Source organism: Poecilia reticulata, chromosome 17, assembly GCF_904066995.2.
Source record: "Poecilia reticulata chromosome 17, P_reticulata-male-v2, whole genome shotgun sequence".
Taxonomy (NCBI): Eukaryota; Metazoa; Chordata; class Actinopteri; order Cyprinodontiformes; family Poeciliidae; genus Poecilia; species Poecilia reticulata.
The window spans coordinates 947841-965579 of NC_088846.1; the positions used below are offsets into that span (position 1 = coordinate 947841).

Here is a 17739-nt window from a genome sequence, read left to right on the forward strand (position 1 = left end):
CATCAAATCAGGATATTTCTCTTTGATTATGTAGACTAAGGTTCTCAGTTTATGATCAACTGAATTTATGGTTTTCATTAGCTGTCAGCCATAATCAGCAAAATGGCTTTACACTGTCAGTTAACACTGACTATAAAAATAACTAATGAAATCTAATATTGATTATCGAGTGTTGGGTGTTTTATTATTGACATATTCTAGCACATTAAATGTTTCCCCCAGTCGTTTCCGTAAATGATCAACTTTCATTCAGATGAAAGATTTTAGAAACATTCATCTGAAGTCTTTCTCTCCACACCTGCGAGCTTCTGCCGCCATCTGTTGGTTGTCATAACTCACAGCAAGTGTTTTCATGTGGCTCATCTGCTCTACACCACAACTACACCAATGTAACATTTAAACTAAATTCTGTTTTTAAATTCTGTTAAACTAAAAGCACTGTCCTGATCTACAGTTGTCCTTTCAGGGATGATTCTCTGACGTAGGGTACATCAAACTTCAAAGATTACTAAATATTTGGGTTTGCATTAAACTTTAATGGTTAAAGTTTGGGTATGCAACCTGCAATGGCTCTAGATCACATTCATGGTCATAAAATTAGAATATCATGAAAAAGTTATGTCAGCAATTCCAGCCAAAAAGGGAAACTTGTATATTATATTCATGTGTTACACAGACTGATACATTTCAAATGTTTATTTTAATCTTGATGATTAAAACTGACAACAAATGAAAACCACAAATTCTTTATCTAATAAAATTAGATTATTTAAGACCAATAGAAAAAATGATTTTTAGAAATATTGGCACCTGAAACTATGAACATTAAAAGTTATGAGCATGTGCAGCACTGGAGTACTTAGTTTTGGGCTCCTTTTGCCCAGATTACTGCAGCAATGCAGGCGTGACATGGAGTCATCAGTCTGTGGCATTGTCAGGTCGTGCTAGTGACCCTCAGCTCTTCTGAATTGTTGGGTTGATGTATCGCATCATCTTCCTCTTCGCCATAGACAGAGATTTTCTATGGAGTTCAGGTCAGGTGAGTTTGCTGGCCAGTTAAGAAACCATGGTCCTTAAACCAGGTCCTGGTAGCTTTGGCTCTGTGTGCAGGACCTAACTGCTGCTGGGACATGAAATCTGTATCTCAATAAAGTTGGTCAGCAGCGTGAAACCTGAAGTGCTCTAAACTTCCTGGTAAGTGGCTACATTGACCTTTCACCTCAGAAACCAAGTGGACGGACACCAGCAGATGACATGGCACCCAAACCGTCACTGACTGTGGAAACTTTGACTGGACCTCAAGCAACGTGGATTCTGTGCCTCTCCTCTCTTCCTCCAGACTTGGGCCTTGATTTCCAAAAGAAATGAAGAATTCACTTTCATCAGAGAACATAACTTTGGACCACTCAGCAGCAGTCCAGTCCTTTTTGTCTTTAGCCCAGCTGAGATGCTTCTGATGCTGTTTCTTGTTCGAGTGGCTTGACGAGGGGAATGTGACAGCTGAAGTCCAGGTCCTGCATGTCTGTGTGGTGGTTCATGAAGCTCTGAGTCCAGCTGCAGTCCACTCTCTCTCAATCTTTCCCATATTTTACAACGGGTTGTTTCACAATCCCCTCCAGGGTGTGGTTACCCTGATTGTCCATTTTCTTCTACCACATCTTTTCCTTCCCTTCACCTCTCTATGAATGTACGTGAACAGAGCTCTGTGCACAGCCAGCTTCTTTAGAAATGACCTTGGTGTCTTGCCCTCTTGTGCAAGGTGTCAAAGGTCATCTTTTGGACAACTGTCAAGTCAGCAGTCATTGCCATGATTGTGTAGTGAACTGGTCTGAGAGAATTTAAAAACCTATGCAGGTTTTTTGAGCCAATTATCTGATTAGTGCGTGGCACCAGGGGTCTTCAATATCAAACCTTTTCACAACATTCAAATTTTCTGATACTGAATTTGGAGTTTTTATTAGTTGTAATGATCAACACTAAAAGAAATAAACATTTGAAATATATTAATCTGTATGTAATGAATTAATTTAATATATAAATGTCACTTTTTGAATGGAATTACTGATTTAAATAAACTTTTTCATGACCAGCATCTGTAAGTGCAGGTTTCAGATTTGCTGCATTGAATTTCATTGACAGAGTGACTCAAAAAGTACCAAAAAATGTTTTTGGCTTAGAAACTATGTGGAGTTTTTTTCATTTGAAACAAACCTCATAGTGTGTTTCCATCCTATTTTACCCAAAGTTCTGTTGCTTTTTTATTTTAAAATGTAAGAGAAATAAAATGGGGCTTATTTTTAAATTTCCTACAGTGAATATGTATATAAAAAATAGATCTAAGCTATAAGTAGTTAAAGCTAAATGTGGAGGAGACTCCATAACAGTAATCTGATTACTGACTCAATTTGGGAACTAAAGAGAATTCCAGAGCAATACTTCATAAAAAAATATACACAAGTCTTCAGTTTACAAAATGACAATTAAGCATAGTTTGTGAAAAACACACATGCACACGCTCATTTGAACCATTTTAATGACTATACCAACAATTATTTTGGGTATTAGAAATAGTTACATAGATTAAAACAAGACAAACATCTCCAGCTGTGTCCAGCTTCAGTCGGGTTTTGTGCTGTTGAGTGAAACGGCAGAATGGAGCGGTGTGCAGTACTGCAGAGGAACATCCAGACCCACAACAGGCCCCACCACACTCAGCCATGACAGCACGTAGTTCACTGGCCTGTTGGCACGGAAACATACAAGTCAATGGGTCAAAATGGTTTCAAACTGATGAAACCTCATTATTATAAAGGAAACTGAAAGCTTTTATTCTCTGATCATTACTTGGCCTCATATTGAAATATTTCCCATCATAAGTGCCCAAAATAATTGTTCCTAAAACCAGTCAGTCTGAGAATCAGGGCCTTGAACAGGTCTGAAAACTCCCTCTTCACTTCATTAGTATTACATTTACTCACTTAGCAAAAGGTGTTTGGACTTTTGTTTTAACAGCAACATATTTTATCCCGACTGAAGTTCCTGCAGGTCACCTTCAATATGCTGCACTCCATCAGGAAAGCTCAAGCAGCATCCGACACCACATGCACTTAAACATACGCAGCTTTATGATCTGACTCAACACACACAGCTACAGGATTTATTAAATACACATCTTGCATCACGTTTTCTGTTTTATTATTGAAAGGCTTAAGGAAGTTTGATGCAAACCAGGATTTCATTTCAGCTGAGCAGGAAGTGAGGGAGGAAGGTGGAAGTGAGGAGTTTGGTAAAGTGGACAGGAAGAGCTGGGAATCATCAGCGAAATGTCATCATCTTAGTCGTTCTTAAGCAGCGGGCCTTTCTTGGATTAAGAACTAGGAACTAGGTCATGACCCTACCTGCCTTGATCTTGAACAGCCTGCAGCACAAGTCCCATGAACTCCTCTGTTCTACATGGGTGAAGGAAAAAGAACGGCTGGCCCAGCAAGGGGTGCTCCTGTCACACACACTAAGAATGAGGTTTCAGCAGAGCTTCACAGAGACCCTGGGCACCAGGAGGAGGTTGGTAGTTCCTACCTGCTGACTTATTGCACTCAGAGGGCAGTTCTGAAGACGCAGCCTGTAGTTTGGGTGGATGGTGCTCCACATCTCCTCTAATGCCAGGCTCTTCCCCTCTGAGACAAGAACAGCAAAAAACACATAAAGCACTAAATTACACCCAAGGTCAAATGTAAATCCTCTGCAACACACATTATTTGCCATACTCTGTTCACAGATAACTGCACCTCAATAGGCTGGGAAGTCAAACTCCTGAAGTGACTCCTCTGTCTCTGCTCTGATGCAGGATGATGGTGAGTCTGTGAACAGACAGGAGCTGGACTGTGCTGCTTTCTGCCAGACAGGCAGTCAGACAGAAACATTGTGCAGATTTACTTTTAGCTGGTTGGCTCCAGCTGAGGTAGAACAGAGTTCAGACAGATGGCGGCACAGACTAGCAGGAGAGCTAACAGCTAGCTGCTGGAGTCATGAAGGATTCAAAGTCAGCAGAGATACAGTTGTGAAGAGTGAAGTGATTGATGATGCTCAAGAGAAAATCTAGAGCTCAGACTAGCTGGTCAGCTAAAACCAGCTAACCTGGGATAACAGTCCAGTTATGCAATGATTCAAGAAACATTTGAAGACCCACAGAGCATCTACTAGCTTCTATCTCCATTTCTATGTTGTCTCTGACAGAACCTGACTATTGATCTTCCTATAAATTAGCTTATTTACACATGAACTGCATCACCTGTAAATTCTTTGATCTGCCAATTGCATAAACATAATAAAAAATATATGTTGCAGATAATGTAACAGAGCTACTCCAACAAGCTGCCACTCTTGTGGCATTGGCTTGTTAGAGCTGCTCTTTTGGTTTCTCACGACAGAATGGTAATAAGTTGACAGGAAATGTAAAAGTATTACTGTGTAATTATATGTTACGGGAAAAGATCTCCAGTGAAATGCTATTTAAATCCACAACTAGCCTCAAAACAACAAATTTGCATTTCTGTTTAATCCAAATTAAGTCAGCGGCTCCATCAGAGATTCAGGGGCCCCATAAACACCAATACTTTAAAACAGACCACAGATACATAAATGTAACACTTGTTTATTGAGATGATCAATGTTGTTAAATTTGATTCAATTGTTTAGGCATACATAAATTAAAAGATTTTAAATTGTTTAACATTTAAATACAAGATTTTAAGGAGCTGGAAAGTTTATTTAGTAAAGCTTCAAAGAACAATATTCATAGTTGGATTGTTTTGTAACCATAGCAACAATGTGATGCTGTGAGTTTAATCTTTGAATTTACAAATACAAATGAGTAAACTGCGATTATAACTTATTGCTTTTTATGCTGGCCAGTTAAACTCCCTTCTCCCATATTTCACTAAATCCAACACAGAAGCTGTTAGAGCTGCTGATGTTTTTAGCAGCAAGAGGGGCCCCTAAATCAAATTCTGCTCAAGGCCTCAAACAGGCTTGGAGCGGCCCTGTAATCTGCTGGAGCAGTGGCTACAACAGATCCCAGGAACAACATCAGACATCTCAGTCCAGAAATGTGCAGTTCTAGGCACAGCCAAGATACTGGAGGAGAACCTCAAGCTCCCAGGCCTCTGGTAGAGGACCTGAGCTCAGAGGATGAAACAGACCACCCGCGGAGGGTGAGAAGGGAATTTATATATATATATATATATATATATAAATTCAGCGTGATGCGTGACTCCAAGGAGAGCGTGAAAGCTCCTCACCGGGCTGAACCTGCATGATGAGGTTAGCGCTGCTCGTTATCCACTAACGCTCCGGCCAACCAGGACCACAGACATAAACTTTACAGGAAAGACAGACACAGAGCCACACGCTGGGCAGCGCTTTGAGATGTAAACGCCGCATATAATTGTTCGTTCACAAAGATAAATTATCTTCACCGCTCCACAACGCGACCTCTGAATTCGCTACAAGTTATTTCTGCGGTTCACATTGAGCTGCGCAACCAGAGCTAACGCGGTGGGTTTTAAACTCTGACCTAGAGTTCTCCAAAGGATCATAATTCCTCACAGTAGGTTTATGTAAATATCCATACAGGTCAGCCTATGTCCAGTTTGAGTGAAAGGAGGTGCGTGCGATCCCGCTGAGGTAAAGCAGTGGCAGCGCGCGATTCAAAGCTCAGAGGCGCCAGCTGTGTGATTGGTCCGCGCGCTGTCGGGTTTAAATGCGTAAACTATAAATCTATCTATTATAAACATATCCTTTAGGAATAAATCTGCTCTGCTAGTGAGATGCTAAGAGCAAAAGAAACGCCTGCAACTCGGTTTTTAAAAGCAAAAAAAAAAAACTATTTTTTCTTTTCTCCCCTCCCTCTAGAAATGAAAACAAGCAACGCTTAGCCTGGCGGCGGGGCTAGTAAAGCATGGCGGGCCGCCAGGCTTATAATACACTGGGGGAAACCCTGCTATGTCTTCATCATGTCTGCTTCTGTACTGCAGATGACTTTACTCTGGCTACTCCAGTCAGCACAGACCGACCCGCTTCTGTGGGTAGCCTGCTCTGGTCCAGGACAGTGACGATTTGGTTCAGCTGGTGTTCATGTCAAACTGATGCTTTGATAGTGAATGGAGTTATTACAACAAGCTTTGATACTCTCCTTATAAATGTCAAAAATTAATGTTTGACTTTCTCTTCAGAGGCTAAGGAGGGGCTGTTTCTGGCGGGAATAACCAAGCACTCTTATAGAACCTTTAGTTAAATGAAAACTCTAAACCTTTAATCAAAAAAGTATTTTGCTTCCTAAAAATGTCAACTTAATGCACTGCTAAAAAGCAGAGTGAATGTAAGATGCTGCTTTCTGTGTGACTAACCCAAAGTGAACGCTCTGAAATACAGGACAGGAGCTCCGTAGCTGCAGGAGAACAGGATGTGATACTCGTACTGAACCACCCGGCTGCTGCTGTCGGTCACTGTGTAGCTACCATCATCTTGTTCTTCAGCGCTGAGGAAGTCAGAACCAGTGGAGGCCGCTGGGTCCTGCTGTGAAAGAGCAGACAGTGCAGCTCAGTATGTCTGACTCTGTGATCTTTACATGCCTCAAAGTAAAACAAATATTTACTTCTTCCTTTTCATGTCCAGTAGAGTCACACAAAGTCTGTGGGTGGAAACTAAACCCCTCCTGGTCATGAAGTGGACCCCAGTCACTAGGAACTGACCTCCGTGCAGTCTTTCTGAGGTAGCCCTCTTCTGAGCCCTGTTTTAAGAAAATACCATAATGCCTTTCAACTCTCCAGCTGTGAGCGCAGAGACAGAGGAAATACAACCTCCTGACCTGAACGGCCTCCCAGCTCCAGCCATCGCCCAACTGGTCAGAGCGCTGAAGGAGCAGCTGGCAGCCCTGACGGAACTGCTGCTCATCCAGGACGCTGCAGCTCATGTCTGACAGAATGAGGGACACACACACAGAAAACCACATTCAAACTAAACTAAAAGATATAGTTTTTGTGATGACAGTCCTGGCAAAACGGATTAAAGAAAGCTGCAGTTACATTGAGGTGAGCGCGAGCCTCTTGTAAATATGTGGAAAAGTTCTGGTTTAAGCGTTTGTAGCATCCCCTCTACTAAAAAACTAGATTCCAACATCTTGTTGTACTTCTACAAAACGAGTACATACCTATGAGCCCATGGAGTCGGTACTTATATTGAGAAAGTGTGTCGGAGTTTTAACAGCTCCAGCTCCAGCCAGACTCCTTTACATGCCGCTAGCAGAACTTCAGAGGAACAAGCAGCTGACTGACCTGAAGAACATTATAGAGTCGGACTTAAAATTAAGAGAAATATCTATATATTTTTCTTTTTCTTCTTCTTCTTCTTCTTCTTCTTCTTCTTCTTCTTCTTTAGGTTTTAACGGCAGCTTGCATCCATTTATGTTGCACTACTGCCCTCTATTGGCTCCTACCATCTACCCCTCATATTCTCTTAAAGATCCCAGTGTTTTAAAAAAAAAAAAAGAAAAATCTTCTTTTTCCCCTCAATACTATTCAGTTGGTGGATCACCTTCTCAAATTCTAATTCCCTACTAACACCTAGTTCCGTTTTTAATAATCTTTGTGTAACAGGTGGAACCACCAGGGGTCGCTGCCTCCACATCTCGAGCGCCCATAAAAGGGAAGCTGTCGGGACTGGTGGCAGATTGTCAATCTCCTCTGTGTTGGACCAGGTGTGTTGGCCCACGCCTTCCACTGTTTGTCATCAGGTTTGTGTGTGCTTTTTATTGTAAAGACAAAACTCTTTTAATTTGATTTATATCAACTCAGTGTTTGGTGTTCTTTATATAGGGCCACACTACATGTTGTAATTTGACAAGTGCTTTACCTGGGCGTGTGGTTGATCGACGCTGCAGGTAAGCTTTGTTTAATTTTTAATTGAATTGCATGGTTATATTTCAAAGATTTAATAGGCGTTTTGGTAATTTTTGTTTCTTTGTTTTTTGCAGTTGTTGCTGCACCCTGCTGTTCCTTTTGATTTCCTTTTTCCATAGTTTTTCATTTATTTTGTTTACTTATTGTTTTGCAAATATACATCCTCTTATTTTGTACTAATAAATATTGTCCTTTTTATATTGGTTGTTTTATTGCACCACAAGTGGTCGTAACATTTGGCGTTGTTTGGCAAACGATTGCGGGAAGTTATTTTTTATTGTATGATTTAAGTTATTAAGGAACAGCAGGGGGCAGCGGGGTGAAGTTCTCGCTGGTGACATAAGGCATCAACATGGACGTATCAAGTGGCGCTGAAGCCGGGGATGAGCGCGATAAGCAGGCCATGTCGCAGCGAATAAAGGATCTGGAACGCCAGCTGGCGACGTTGGCAGCAATGGACTCGGAAAGACCGTCAACGTCTTCAGGAGCTACAGAACCTGTAAGGCACAATCCTGTTATTTATGTGCAGCAGGATAAGAAACTGTCACTATTTTCTGGGAAACTGGATAGGGCAGAGTCACTGACTTTGGACGAATGGATTGAATTGATGAGAGACTATGTGCAAACAAGAGGAAACACAGAAAAAGAACGTGCGCAGATTATCTATGAACATCTAGAGGGCGCTGCTCGGACTGAAATTAAATTCTTACCAGCAGCTCAAAGGGAGAATGTGAAATGTATTTTTGATGTTCTTAGAGATGTTTATGGTTGTATGCATTCAAGAATTTCACTACAGCGTAGATTCTTTAACCGTAAACAATTTGAAGGAGAATCATTGATTGATTATTCTCATGCTCTTATGGACCTTATGGATCAGATAATAAAAAATGATGCACAAGCAGCCTTAAACTCCTCTAAAGATCTACGTGACCAGTTCTGTGATGGTGTGAGAGAACAGGCTCTTAGAATGAGGCTAAGAGATCTGGTTCATGTTAATCCGGAATGGACGATTCGTGATGTTAGAGGAGAGGCCATTAGGTGGATGGCACAACATGAAAATCAGTCATCTAAACACAAATCTAATAATCCAATTCTTGACGAAAGGTTTGTCTCCTGTGAAAGCTCAGTCTCTCGCACTTCTGAATATGGGGAATTGTTGACTTTGTTAAAAGCTCAGCAGGCCCAGTTAGAACTGGTCATGAAGGCTTTGGCCCCTCAAACTTTACCTCCCCCTAGAACTCGCAATTTTCGTCCTAGACGCACTGCTGATGGAAAACCAATTTGTTTCAGATGCGAACAAAGTGGGCATATTGCCAGAAATTGTACGGCTTTTGTTAGCACTGAGCCTAAACAAGCTATTTCTCCTAAGCAAACGGAAAACTAGAACCCGCCAGTGTGCAGAGCCAAACATTGGTGGGCAGTTTTCATGGCTCTATTGACAATGAATCAAGTCCATGTAATTTAGTTGGTGAATGTCCAGAGGGGGAGGTGGATTTTGCTGGGGTGAGGATAAATTGTTTGTTGGACAGCGGCTCTATGGTGACCACTGTAACAGAAAGTTTTTTTAAAAACAATTTTTCTCATTTGTCTGATAAAGAACTAAAGGACTGTGGTTGGTTGGGTTTAAAGGCAGCAAATGGGTTAAAGATTCCTTACCATGGCTATGTGGAGCTTGATGTTGTTGTGTTGGGGGTGTTGCTTCCTTGTTGAGGTGTATTAATAGTTGAGGATCCAACAGACAGCTACATGAGACAAAAGAAACTGAATGTACCTGGTGTTTTGGGGATGAATGTGTTTGAACCTCTTTACCACGAGCTGTATAGGCTGTATGGCTCTGACCTTTGGGAAGCAACTGTACTCAAGTCAGCACCTCGGGGATGGAGAAGAATGCTGAGATACTGCCAAATGATGGAAGTGATGGTCAGCTCCCCTGACCCTCATCAGGTCAGAGTGCAGGGTAAGAAACCTTTCTGTGTTCCAGCTGGTAGCCTCTGTCATGTGCCAGTGACATGCCCACAGATGCCGTTACACCAACCAATCGATTTGTTTGTTGAACCTCTGGGTCCTGAAGGGGGTAGCCTCCCGGAGGGATTGTTGGTTTCACCTTCTTTAGTGAAGGCGGCAAAGGGTGGTGCCTTCATTCCCATTACTAATGTAGGAAAATCTGATGTGTGGTTAACACCTCGTAGAGTTGTGGCCACTGTTCAAACTGCTACTCTGGTGACAGATGATTCTAAGATTCAGGTTTCTGTTGACTCTCACAGTTGTATGGCATTAATTGCTAGTCATGAAACTACTGTGTCTAACACAGACTTGAATTTGCCCGAGTTTGAAAACCTGCAGGGTAAAGAGAAACAACAGGCGAAGGAATTGTTGTTAAAATATAACAAAGTATTTGCCAGAAGCGATCTGGATGTGGGTAGTACAAACTTAATAACCCATGAGATCCCCCTGCTGGATGAAACACCAGTGCGACAACCTTATCGACGCATTGTCCCTTCTCAGTATGATTTAGTTCGCAATCATATTCAACAGCTACTACAAAGTCATGTTATTAGGGAAAGCAGCAGTCCATATGCTTCACCAATAGTTTTAGTTCAGAAGAAGGATGGAACGTTGCGCGTGTGTGGACTATAGACAACTAAACTCTAAAACCAGAAAGGATGCATTTCCTTTACCCAGAATTGATGAATCCTTGGATGCTCTGGCTGGGGCACAGTGGTTCACAACACTAGATTTGGCAAGTGGGTATAGTCAGGTAGAGATGGCTGAGAAAGACAAGGAAAAAACAGCTTTTTGCACTCCATTTGGATTATTTGAGTTTAATCGCATGCCTTTTGGATTGTGTAACGCACCCAGTACTTTTCAACGTCTTATGGAGCGCTTGTTTGGAGATTGCCGGTACCAGTCATTACTACTGTACTTAGATGATGTAATTGTCTTTTCATCATCAGTGGAACAACATTTGGAAAGATTAAATCAGGTATTTTCCAGACTAGAAACCCAGGGGCTAAAGGTTAAGTTGTCAAAATGTCATTTTTTTCAGAAGAGGGTTAGATATTTGGGTCATGTGGTGTCAGAAGAGGGGGTCTCTACTGACCCAGACAAGGTAGCGGCAGTAGGTGACTGGAGGCAACCTGCTACTTTAGCTGAACTTCGTTCATTTTTGGGATTTGCCAGTTACTATCGGAGGTTTATTGGTGGTTTTTCGAACATGGCTTCCCCTTTAAACCGTCTTGTTGCTAGAATGCTCCCTCCTGGAAAAAAAGGCAAAACCCCCAAGAAGCCCTTGGGTGGCTTCTGGGATGAGGAGTGTGAGCAGAGTTTTCACAAGCTCAAAGCTGCATTAATAACAACTCCTGTTCTTGCCTATGCAGACTTCCAGAAGCCATTTGTTTTGGAAGTAGATGCCAGCCATGCGGGGTTAGGAGCAGTACTTTCTCAAGATCATGGAGGTAGATTGCGCCCTATAGCGTTCGCTAGTCGCAGTCTGAAGCCCACCGAGCGGAATATGAATAACTACAGCTCCATGAAGTTGGAGCTTGTTGCGCTTAAGTGGGCTGTTACAGAAAAGTTCAGAGAGTATTTGCTGGGTAATAAGTGCACAGTTTTTACAGATAATAATCCATTAAGTCATCTGGCTACAGCAAAGCTCGGAGCAACAGAGCAGAGGTGGGTTTCGGAACTGGCAGCGTTCGATTTGACTTTGAAATATCGTCCTGGTTCTCAAAACGCCAATGCAGATGCATTGTCCCGTCAGCATACCACACATGGAGAAGCAGGGGCTGGCTCTGGTATATGTGAGGGGTTTGCTGGAGTACAGGAAGAGATCAGTGTCTTACCTGGTTTGTCAGGTGCTGACCTGTGTACATTGCAGCGTAAGGATCCCAACATCGGTTCTTTTATGCAATTTTGGACGAGGGGTAGGATGCCTGATGCTAAAGAGAGGAATGACCTTGATAAAGTTACCCGGAAATTGGTTCGGCAGTGGAATCGGTTTAGGGAGCGAGAATCGATCCTTTATCGCTGTGTTCAGGTCTCTGATGGGCAGACTGAGGTTGAACAGGTGGTGTTACCTCAGTGTTTGCAGGAAGGTGTCCTCCGTTCGCTTCATGATGATCATGGCCATCAGGGGGTGGAGCGGACTTTGCAGCTAATTTGGTCCCGGTTTTATTGGCCCAATATGTACTCGGATGTAGAGCAGTGGTGTAAAAACTGTGAGAGATGTGTGGTGTCAAAGGCTGTGTTGCCCAAAGTTAAAACCTATATGGGAACAATTAAAGCATCTAGACCTAATGAGATTCTGGCAATAGATTTTACAGTTTTAGAACCTGCTACAGACGGCAGAGAAAATGTCCTTGTAATGACTGATGTTTTTTCAAAGTTTACACAGACTGTCCCCACAAAAGATCAGCGTGCCAGTACTGTTGCAGAGGCACTGGTGAAGCACTGGTTTCAACTTTTTGGGCCCCCTGTCCGGATTCATTCTGATCAGGGGAGAAATTTTGAGAGTAAGTTGGTTCATCAGCTCTGCAAAGTTTATAAAATTGAGAAAAGCCGCACCACTCCTTATCATCCTGAGGGGAATGGGCAGTGGGAGCGTTTTAATCGCACTTTACATGATTTGCTAAGAACTCTTTCACCTGAACAGAAACGCAGGTGGCCCCGGCATATTCCCCAAGTCACCTTTGCATATAATACAACTGTCCATCAATCCACTAGTATGACGCCTTACTTTTTGATGTTTGGTAGAAAACCACAGTTGCCTGTGGATTTATTTGTGGGTGTGGGTGAGAGTGATGGAGGACCTGACCTGCCCTTGGAAGAGTGGGTTGAAGAACACCAAAAATCACTCCATGCTGCCTATGAAATGGTGTGCCAAAAGGTAGAGAGTAGAAGGGCTCAGAGACATCAGGATGAGGATGTGGCGCCAGATTTTCTGGAAGGAGACTTGGTGTATGCGAGAAACCATTCAGTGAGGGGTCGCAGCAAAATTCAGGATTTTTATGATTCAACTCCCTATCAAGTGGTTCGTCCACCTTCTGAGCGAGGGGTAGTGTACTCTATAGCACCTGTGGGTCAGGAGGGGCCCCTCCGTCAGGTCCATAGGGTCGAGCTTAGAAGTGTCCCTGAAAATAGTGGGGGGGAAGGGTATCAGAGAAATGGTTTGGAAGATGTGCGGACAGATATTGAGGTGGGTGATGAACCAGTGGTGGATTTGCCTGAATCTGAGATTCAATCAGAGGCTGAGAATGATGTTATTCCTGTAGATGTAAATTCTGATGATCAGCCTCTTTCTGGCAAAAAGCCCGCACAGGAGATTGACACCGCCATCATCCCTGAGCCGAGGAGGTCAGCTCGGAAAACTGCCGGACAGCATTCCAACCCTTACAGGCTGCCCTGTCCAGTGCTAAAGAAATGATTCAGTTATTGGGCAATAGTTTTTTATGTACATCGTCGGGTCGCCGATGCATAATGATGGGGGGGAATGTAACAAGTGGAACCACCAGGGGTCGCTGCCTCCACATCTCGAGCGCCCATAAAAGGGAAGCTGTCGGGACTGGTGGCAGATTGTCAATCTCCTCTGTGTTGGACCAGGTGTGTTGGCCCACGCCTTCCACTGTTTGTCATCAGGTTTGTGTGTGCTTTTTATTGTAAAGACAAAACTCTTTTAATTTGATTTATATCAACTCAGTGTTTGGTGTTCTTTATATAGGGCCACACTACATGTTGTAATTTGACAAGTGCTTTACCTGGGCGTGTGGTTGATCGACGCTGCAGGTAAGCTTTGTTTAATTTTTAATTGAATTGCATGGTTATATTTCAAAGATTTAATAGGCGTTTTGGTAATTTTTGTTTCTTTGTTTTTTGCAGTTGTTGCTGCACCCTGCTGTTCCTTTTGATTTCCTTTTTCCATAGTTTTTCATTTATTTTGTTTACTTATTGTTTTGCAAATATACATCCTCTTATTTTGTACTAATAAATATTGTCCTTTTTATATTGGTTGTTTTATTGCACCACAAGTGGTCGTAACATTTGGCTTTCATACTTTCTACATCTGATCAAAACTGTTCCACAGTTTCTACATCATCACACCATCTCCATAAACCAGTAAGGTGTTTCCACATCTTAAAAAGAGTTCCATTTAGGAAACTATGCCTGGTTCTTATTCTATTTATAATTATCTCCTCCCTCCTGTTTATTCTTCTGATCCTTTCTACATCGATAGTATTTTGTATCCTAAATAAATGTCTTCCATTTATTTCATTTTCCCACCTACCCATATCTTTTTGCTTTCTTTCCAAATTATACTTTTACCTTGAGATTTAGATAACTTTATTTGCATGTCAATATCATCTTTTTTAATCGTCTCCTTAGCCAGCCTGTCTGTTCCTTCATTCCCTGTAACACCTACATGAGCAGGAGTCCAGAATATTACATTTTTATTTTGTTCACATATCCTATGATGAACTGCCATAATCTCATATAGAATATTTTGATGATTTTTTTGTACGTCCCTTTCCGATTCTCATCAACACAGAGTCACTACCAACTATTATTTTATTCCTATTAGTTTCCTCCACCCATTCTAAAGCTACTAAAATAGCACACAATTCCACTGCGAATACACTAAAATAATCAGATGTTCTTTTTGAAATGTAGTGGTATAGAAATGCACCTAATTCCACACAGGTGGTTGTCAGGTGAGAAGTTCCGGTTGTTAAGGTGGGTGTGGTATATAAGGAGCTGCGGCTTTCATTCAGGATGTGTCGTCTTTGCTCTTCCACTGTGTGGTTCGCGTCCTGTGGACTGCGTGCTACACTGAGATCCTGGTGGTAGGTGTTCTCTCTCTCTCTCTCCCTGCACTTCAGCTGATCTTGGCAGAAAATCTAAATTGAATTGTGATTATAGGTAAAGCGCCACTGCGCTGCGCTCCTTCTCTTCCTCCTTCTGCGAGTGTGTGTGTGCGTGTTTGGATCGGCAGGTAGGAAACTAACGCTCATCTAAGTTTGTTAGTTTTATTTAAAATGGTGGCTAATTAATTTTTCCTAGGTCCCCCCACAGTCGGACCATTGCTGCTCTGCTCCGATCTGCTCTGCTTTGCTCTGTTTGCCTTCGTTTCCCGGATCTGTCAGTCGGCGTTTGTTTTCCCAGACTTCTATCTCAGTCGTTTTTAAAGTTGGACTGCGGCGGTATTATCCGCCTCCATCGAAGCGTGTTTGGGGTGTGGCATCGGCGCACCCATTTCACCCCCCGCAGTGGCGTGACAAGCGGGCCACGCATGGTCCTGATGTTTTAACTTGTATTGGCTATTGTTAATTTCTATTCCTTTACTTATTTTGTTTACGGCCCTTTTTGTCTTTTATTTAGTTGGGCTGATAGACCTAATTAGAGAAAGCAATAAGATTGTTATCTTGGTTAACTGTTTTTCTTTTGTTGTTCTGCAGTTGCTGAGGTCCGGTGGCGGTGTTGGTGTGGTGACAGTGTCTCCCCTTCTGCGTGCTGTGATTCTTGAGTTTGGGTCTCACTGCGTCTGGTGTGTCAAAGGTTTTTTTTGGTTTGCTGTGTTTGGTGGATGCCGTCCCTATAGCGCCCCCTCTGGCAGCTAACGTCAGCTACTGCACTTACTTTGATTTTCTTTGTTTTCCTTTGTGTCCCATTCTTAAAAAAGAAACTGGTTTTAAAAAGAGCTTAATAAATGGTTGTTTTATAAATTTGAAACTGTCTGAGATGTGTTAACTTCATGCATAACTGAACCTGTGTGCCTTAAACCAAAAGAAATATTCTCTGGGTGAAATTCCCAGGGTGGCGTTTTTGTGCAACCTATTAAAACTAAAAGTTCACCAAATCTGAGTTTCCGTCTAGTATCGCCACAGAAATGCTCATCTTTAATTCAGGAATCACTACAGCTATACTGGTTGCTTCACTTTTAGGGTCTTTCGACCCATCAGTATAAATTTGCAAGTAGTCATTATATTTATTCTGCATTTGATTATAAAATTCTTGGCAAATATCCAGTGTGTTCATTTTCTTATGTTATTAAACTGTCTACATTAATATATTTCCAAGTCCATGTAGGTCTCAAAGGCCACAATACAGTTGGACTAAATTCCTTATAATATACATTACAAATCTTCGCTCCATCATCCCCAACCCACCAAAAGCTATTTGTTTCTTTCCTCTTTCCCAACACTTTTCTGATACTTTCTTAACTGGGTGTTCAGCATTATGTCCTTTTAAACTTACCCAATAATTGACCATTAGCTGCTGTCTTCTAATGCATAATGGCATTTCTCCTGACTCTACTTGTAAAGCACATACTGGCGTTGATTTAACTGGCCCTAAACAAATTCTCAATGCTCTGGCTTGAATCACATCTAACTTTTTTTAACCTAGTTTTGGCTGCTGATCCATACACCACACTCCCATAATCTGTTCTTGATCCAATTAGTGACACATATATATTTTTAGAGAACTTGCACTCATGTCAATCTTGCTAAACACCTCATAATGTTTAGAACCTTTTTACTCTTCTCCATAACATGTTCTGTGATTTCCCCAAGTTAGTTTCTTATCAAAAATTTCACCCAAAAACCAAAACCAATCAACCCTTTCTAACTATATCCCATACAAATACAACTTTTTATCAACTCCTATTTTCTTATTTGTGAAAAACATTACTTTTGTCTTTTCAATTGAAAATTTAAACCCCCACTTACCCACTTTATCTAAACCTTCCTGAAGTTTAATAAGATGTTCCACATTTCTTCCCCTTTTCCATAAAGCTCCATCAGCAAAAAGTGACTTACCAAAACTGATCTTTAAAAATGTCATTTATCATAACTGAAAATAATGTTGGACTTACCACACTTCCTTGAGGGGTTCCATTTTCTATTTTACATAATTTAGAAACATGATAACCTATTTTAACTTGAATATTTCTATCCCATAAAAAATCCCATATCCAATTAAACATATGACCTCCTATACCTATCTGATGTAATTTAATCATTAACCCTTCCCTCCATAGCATATCATATGCTTTTTTCACATCAAAAAACACAGCAATAACAGTTTCCTTATTAATTTGAGCTTTTCTAATATCATCCTCTAAACATAAAATAGGATCTATTGATCCTCTTCCTCTACGAAAGCCACTCTGATAAGGAGCAATTAAATGTTTTGACTCCAAATATTGTGTCAATCTCTCATTCACCCTCCTTTCCATCAGTTTACACAAATTAGATGTTAAAGCTATTGGTCTGTAATTTCCAGGGTTACTATGATCTTTCCCAAGTTTCTTCAACGGAATAACATTGGCGTCTTTCCACTTACAAGGCCGCAGGTACGTGCAGAGAGGGGAGCTGGGGGGGCTTGAGCACGTGCCCTTTTTGCTCCTTGCCCCCCAAGTGCCCTTTTGGTCAAATTTATTTATTTATTGGTATTATTATTTCCTAAGCCCTCTTCTGACATAAAAACGTGCTAAAATTATTTGCTTTTTTTTCTTTTTTGTACAACATAATAAGCCGGTCACCTTGTTACCTTTGACCTTTTGCCCGTGACGGATGATCCAGTTGCCTCTCGCGCAGTGAGATAAGGCGGCTAACTGGAACTCAACGTAGCGAACGTTCCAGCTTATGGAACAGTTTTTGGTGAATTATATAAAAAAAAAAAAAAAACGTTTTTGGTGAATAAAGTGGAGTAGACTTGCTACTTGTCAGATGACGGAAAACGTTGAAGTATCGTTTCTGCTTCAGCTCGGAGTCGCGGTTTAAGCAGAGAG

General features: G+C 41.6%; 1 protein-coding gene and 1 long non-coding RNA gene across 7 annotated transcripts; one reads left to right on the forward strand and one right to left on the reverse strand.

The window, feature by feature from the left end:
• Positions 1 to 2515: 2515 nt before the first annotated feature.
• Positions 2516 to 7437, reverse strand: atg10 (ATG10 autophagy related 10 homolog (S. cerevisiae)). Of its 2 annotated transcripts, XM_008433553.2 has the most exons (7): positions 7208 to 7435; positions 6866 to 6972; positions 6653 to 6787; positions 6405 to 6573; positions 3577 to 3674; positions 3399 to 3496; positions 2516 to 2740 (listed from the first exon to the last, which is right to left on the reverse strand). In XM_008433553.2, the coding sequence occupies exons 2-7, from the start codon at positions 6968 to 6970 to the stop codon at positions 2617 to 2619; spliced, it is 729 nt and encodes a 242-aa protein (XP_008431775.1). In that variant the 5' UTR covers positions 6971 to 6972; positions 7208 to 7435; the 3' UTR covers positions 2516 to 2616. The 2 variants fall into 2 exon arrangements, with proteins under 2 accessions (XP_008431775.1, XP_081454526.1); XM_081598400.1 differs by lacking the exon at positions 3399 to 3496 and having other exon boundaries at positions 7208 to 7437.
• Positions 7438 to 7560: 123 nt separating this feature from the next.
• LOC145548011 (uncharacterized) lies at positions 7561 to 16840 on the forward strand. Of its 5 annotated transcripts, XR_014084297.1 has the most exons (5): positions 7561 to 7936; positions 8030 to 13736; positions 13830 to 14791; positions 14868 to 14940; positions 15009 to 16839. It is a non-coding gene; the product is annotated as an uncharacterized LOC145548011 (long non-coding RNA). The 5 variants fall into 5 exon arrangements; XR_014084295.1 differs by having other exon boundaries at positions 13830 to 14940; positions 15009 to 16840; XR_014084296.1 differs by having other exon boundaries at positions 14868 to 16840.
• The last annotated feature ends 899 nt before the right edge of the window (positions 16841 to 17739 follow it).